The 5,910-nt window shown below is 51.5% G+C and overlaps 1 protein-coding gene across 1 annotated transcript; it reads left to right on the forward strand.

Moving 5' to 3' along the window:
• The first annotated feature begins 5,232 nt into the window (after positions 1-5,232).
• On the forward strand, positions 5,233-5,674 carry LOC114923728 (C-type natriuretic peptide-like). Its single transcript, XM_029287071.1, has 2 exons — positions 5,233-5,307; positions 5,393-5,674. The coding sequence occupies exons 1-2, from the start codon at positions 5,233-5,235 to the stop codon at positions 5,672-5,674; spliced, it is 357 nt and encodes a 118-aa protein (XP_029142904.1).
• Positions 5,675-5,910: the final 236 nt, after the last annotated feature.

Here is a 5,910-nt window from a genome sequence, read left to right on the forward strand (position 1 = left end):
CCTGTGGACTTCAACTCCCAGAATTCCTGAGCCAGCGTGGAATTCTGGGAGGTGAACTCCACAGGCCGTAAAGTTGCCTTATGTCGCCCAGCCCTGCATTACAGGCGGCCCCGAGCGTAAATACAGGCAGTCCTCGACTTAGCAGTTCATTTAGTGACCGTTCAATTTACAACGTCGCTGAAAAAAAGGGACTTAGGACTGTTTTTCACACTTACGACCGTTGCAGCCTCCCTGTGGTCCACGTGATCAAAGCCCAGACGCTTGGCAACCGACTCGTAGTTACGACGGTTGCAGTGTCCCGGGGTCACGTGATCCCCTTTCGCGACGTCCTTTGAAGCCCATAGGAAAGCCGGAATCACTTAACCGCCGTGTTGCTAACTTAAAACAACTGCAGCAATTGGGGCAAGGAAGGTCGTAAAACGGCAAAATTCACTTCGCAACGGAAACCTTGGGCTCCGTTGAGGCCTTAAGGACTAAACCTGTTTCCGTTCCCAGGTTTTCCTCTCCCCTTCAGTAATGCAAAGTCTTTTGTTGTGCTTTTTTTTTTGTTGTTGTTTAAAGACAGTGTGACAAATGCAAAACTGTGTCGGGTTACCCGTCTCGGTTGCCATGCGGTGGCGTTTTCCCGCAGTTGAAGGCCGACGCTATTTAAGCCCGGCTTTGTTGAGGTTTCTAAGCTGGCTGCCCAACCTCAGAAGTTTACATTACCCCCAAAAAAAAGAAAGAAAGAAAGAAAAAGCCTTGGGGGGGCGTTGTGGGGATAAGTTGTGTTTATTGTTGCTTATTCATGCGCTGTGTTGAAGGGAGGCGTTGCTGGGCTGCCTTTCTCCCACTCAGCTCTGCGTTTCTTTCTCCGGGTTAAGGACGAAGAGGAACGTCGTAAAGGTGGATAGCATCGCTTGCCATTTTGGAAAGCTTTTTGCGTGCTTTTTTTAAAAATAATAATAATAATCCACCTGGACAATATTTGCTGGGGAGGGCGGGGAGGGGGTGTAGGGAGCAGAGCAGGAATGGATCTTCTACTCCAGGGGTCTTCGAACTTGGCCCTTTGATGACTTGTGGACTTCAACTCCCAGAATTCCTCAGCCAGTATGAGGGAACTAGGACCCTTTTATGACTTGTGGACTTCAACTCCCAGAATTCCTCAGCCAGCGTGAGGGAACTAGGACCCTTTTATGACTTGTGGACTTCAACGTGCCTGGCTGAGGAATTCTGGGAGTTGAAGTCCGCAAGTCATCAAAGGGTCCTAGTTCCCTCACGCCGGCTGAGGAATTCTGGGAGTTGAAGTCCACAAGTCATCTAAGGGTCCTAGTTCCCTCACGCTGGCTGAGGAATTCTGGGAGTTGAAGTCCACAAGTCATCTAAGGGTCCTACTTCCCTGACGTTGGCTGAGGAATTCTGGAAGTCCTCAAGTCATCAAAGGGCCGAGTTGGAAGACCCCTGCTTGTGGACTTCAACTCCCAGAATTCTTCAGCCACAAGTCATCAAAGGGTCCTAGTTCCCTCACGCTGGCTGAGGAATTCTGGGAGTTGAAGTCCACCAGTCATCAAATTGACATACGACCACGGTTGAGCCTCAAATGTCTGTTGTAAAGCGAGACATTTATGAAGTGAATCTTGCCCCCATTTTATGACCTTCGTCACGGTTGTTAAATCAACCACTGCAGTTAGTAAGTCAGTCACTGGTTATTAAGCGAATCTTCCCCACTGACTTGGCTTGTCAGATGGTCGCAAAAGGGGATCGCGTGACCCCCCCCCCAGGGTCATAAACACGAGTCACTTGCCCAGCGTCCGAGTTTTGATCACGTGACCACGGGGAGGCTGGAACAGTGGTTAAGTGTGAAAAACGGTCCTCAGTCACTTTCTTCAGGGCCGTTGTAACTTTGAATGGTCACTAAATGAACTGTTGTAAGCCGAGGACTTCCTGTATGTAGAGTATAAATTCTTTTCAGGGGTCCAGTTTGATCTGGTTTAATTTGAGCACAACGTTCTCTGAATGTACCGGAGCGCTTCTGTTTTTGGGACCACATTTATTCCTCCTTGCTCCTAAAAGCCAGTTTGGTGTTGTGACTGAGGCAAACTGGGCGGCTGTGAGTTCTAGTCCCGGCTTAGACGCAAAACCGGCTGGACAGCCTTGGGCCAGCCACTTTCTCTCGGCCCTAGGTAGGAGGTAATGGCAAATCACTCAGAATAGAGCTGGAAGGGACCCTGGAGGCCTTCTAGTCCACCCCCCCCTGCTCAAGCAGGAGACCCTACACAATTTGAGACAAGTGGCTGTCCAGTCTCTTCTTAAAAACCTCCAGCGACGGAGCATCCATCCGTTCTAGTGGCAAGTTGTTCCACTGGTTAATTGTCCTCACTGTTAGGAAGTTTCTCCTTCATTCCAGGTTGCTTCTCTCCTTGATTTAGTTTCTACCTGTTGTTTCTTGTCTTGCCTTCTGATGCTTCGGAGAAGAGGTGGACCCCCCTCTTCTTTGGGGCAGCCTCTCAAATACTGGAACGCTGCTACTAGTCCTCCTTTTTTCTAGACAAGCTAAATCCCACAGCCGTTGTTCCTCTGTTTCAGTCTCCCAGGCCTTTCATCATCTTAGTTGCTCTTCTTTGCACTTTCCCTCCAAAATCTCAATATTTTTTTTTGTACTTTGTGGGTGACCAAAACTGGGTGCAGGATTCCAGATGTGGCCTTATGTCATCTTTTTTTCTAGACTGGCTAAATCCCACAGCCGTTGTTCATCTGTACCAACAATTAACCAGCGGAACAACCTGCCTCCAGAAGCGGTGAATGCTCCAACACTGGAAGTTTTTAAGAAGAGACTGGACAGCCATTTGTCCGAAATGGTATAGGGTTACCTGCCTGAGCAGGGGGTTGGACTAGATGACCTCCAAGGTCCCTTCCACCTTGGTTATTCTTTCTTTCCTTCCTTCCTTCCTTCCTTCTTCCCTCCCTCCTATCTTTCTCCATCACTGGAGATCTTTAAGAAGAGACTGGACAGCCATTTGTCCGAAATGGTATAGGGTTTCTTGCCTGAGCAGGGGGTTGGACTAGATGACCTCCAAGGTTCCTTCCAACATTATTATTATTATTATTATTATTATTATTATTATTATTATTATTATTATTATTATTATTATTATTATTATTATTATTATTATTATTATTTTTATTATTTTTATTATTATTATTATTATTATTATGTTTCAGTCTTCAATCTTTAATCATCTTAGCTGCTCTTCTTTGCACTTTTTCCCAAAATCTCAAACCTTTTTTTTTTGTAATTTGTGGGTGACCAAAACTGGGTGCAGGATTCCAGATGTGGCCTTATTGAGCCTTTGTAAGTATCGGTGGAATAAACCGACCCCCCCCCCCCGTCTGCCTCTCTGCCAGCAATAAGTCTCCTCTCTAACGCTTCCAAATCCTCCCCCCCACCCGCTCAAAGCCCCCCACTTTCTGAATTGCTCCGCTTCTTGGGATGTTGGGGTGGGGGGGGTGCCCGGCTGTTTTGTTCCCCTGGCAGGGCTGCCCTCTCTGACGCGGATGCCCCCTCGACCCACAGAAGGGGCTTGTCGTCCCACAGACTCCCGGCTTTGGAGTCGAGGGTGGGGGGCGAAAGGGCCCCCCAGTTCCCATTGAAGAAAGGCTGGGGATGACGTCAAGCCCGGGAGGCTGAATGGCTCGTTGGCCGAGGAATCCCTCCTCCGGTGCCAGGAATGTGCCCTGTGACCCCCCCCTTTCTCTTGAGAGCCCCCCTTGGCTCCTTCTCCCCCCCCTTGGGGACCCTGCAAAGATCCAGGGCTGGGGGGCTTTTGTTGGGGGGGGACAGGGAGGGAGGGAGGGGATAGGCTGGGCGGCCCCCGGCACAGACAGGCCGGTCTCTTGTCTGGAAGGGGGGACTTCCCCCCCCCACTGCCAGCCCCCTTTCTGCCCCCCCCGAGCCTTGCAATGGTGCTGAAAAAAATGTGACTTATGACCGTTTTTCACACTTATATGACCGTTTCTGCGGCCTTTCCCCCCCCATCAAAATTCAGGCGTTTGGCAACTGACTTCTGCTTATGGCCGTTGCAATGTCCTCTGTGTGTGTGTGTGTTTGTGTTTGTGTGTGTGTGAGATAACAATCCCCTTTGGCGACCTTCCGACAAGCGAAGTCAATGGGGGAACCAGGTTCGCTTAAGGAAAGGCTTACTTTCTTAAGAACCGCTTAACGAGCGTGGCAAGGAAAGTCGCCAAACAGGGCAGGGTTCGCTTAGCGGCCGACTCGCTTAGCGACGGGAAAGGTTGGGCTCAGTTGTGTTCGCGAGTCGAGGACCACCTGTAACTTCATTTTTATCTCCAAAACCACAACTTTGTGAGGTAGGCCAAGCTGAGAGGGATGGTTTCCTTCGTCCCCCTTCCTTCCTTCCTCTTCCTCCCTCCCTTCCCCTTCCCTTCTCTTCCTTTCTTCCGTCTTCTTCCTCCCTCCCTTTCCTTCCCTTCCTTCCTTAATAATTAATAATAATAATAATAATAATAATAATAATAATAATAATAAATAATAATAAAGTTGGATGGGATCTCGGAGGTCATCAAGTCCAACCCCCTGCTCATGCAGGTAACCCTATGTACCATTTCAGACAGATGGCCATCCAGTCTCTTCTTAAAAACTTCCAGTGTTGGAGCATTCACCACTTCTGGAGGCAGGTAGTTCCACTGGTTAATTGTTCTCACTGTCCTTCCTTCCTTCCTTCCTTCCTTCCTTCCTTCCTTCCTTCCTTCCCTTATCTTCCTCCCTCTCTCCCTCCCTCCCTCTTTCTTTCTTTCTTTCTTTCTTTCTTTCTTTCTTTCTTTCTTTCTTTCTTTCTTTCCTTTCTTTCCTTTCTTTCTTTCTTTCTTTCCTTTCTTTCTCTTTCTCTTTCTCTTTCTCTTTCTCTTTCTCTTTCTTTCTTTCTTTCTTTCTTTCTTTCTTTCTTTCTTTCTTTCTTCTTTCTTTCTTCCCAGTTTCCACCACCACCCCCCTGTTCCTGTTGCTTTGTCCCCCTTTGCCCATAACTCACTCCCTGGCTGATTCACAGGGGGGCCGAACCCCCTCCCCAGGCCCTGCCCTCCCCAGCGCACCGTTGCCAGGGGACATGGGGGGGTCGAGCACCCCTATAAAGCTCCAGCGAGAGCCCTGGGGAAGCCAGAGGCAAATCCCCTTCGCCCCTTCGCCCTTCCTCCCTGGACCAAGGCAGTCTACCTGCTGGATAACCCCAAGGCACCATGGACCCCCAGCCTCTCCTCCTCTTCCTCTGCCTCCTCCTGCCAGCGTCCCAGAGCCCTGTCGGCTCTCCCCAGGTAAGGGCACCCTTGCAGGGCACGGGGGGGGTCCTTCGGGGGGGCTGTGGCTGATGGCGCCCCAACATCTTCCTTTATTCAACAGCTGATGCTGGAAATCCTCGGCTCGGACCTCGCCATTCTGCTGTCGGGACGTGAAGCGGGGGACCCTTCGCCCCCCCTCGGCTCCTCGCCCCCACCCTTAGGTGGGCACCCTCCCCCCAGGCCTCCAACTCTGCCCCCCGAGCACCCCTGGCTTCCCCTCCTCCGGGAGATGGCCAGGACCCAGCCGCGGAGGCTCCGAGGACGGGCTCAGAAGGCGGCCCAGATGGGCTGCTTCGGCATCAAGCTGGACCGGATCGGCACCTTCAGCGGCCTCGGATGCTGAGGGTAAGCTGGGCAGGGGAGGGGGGACCACCGGCCTTTGGCTTGGCACTGGGGGCCCCAGAGCCGGTCTTTGGGGATTGGGGAGGGGGCTGGGGCTTTGCTGGGCAGCCCTGGAGCCGCAGGAGCTGGCCCATCCTGCGGTGGTGCCCCTCCGGTCTCCCCTGCCAGCTCCGAGGGGTCTGGCCGTGGTTCAGCCCTTCTTGAGACCCCGGCCTCCCTCTCCTGGGGGTCCTTCGG

This window comes from Protobothrops mucrosquamatus, unplaced genomic scaffold, assembly GCF_001527695.2.
Source record: "Protobothrops mucrosquamatus isolate PMUCROS unplaced genomic scaffold, P.Mucros_1.0 scaffold9389, whole genome shotgun sequence".
NCBI lineage: Eukaryota > Metazoa > Chordata > Lepidosauria > Squamata > Viperidae > Protobothrops > Protobothrops mucrosquamatus.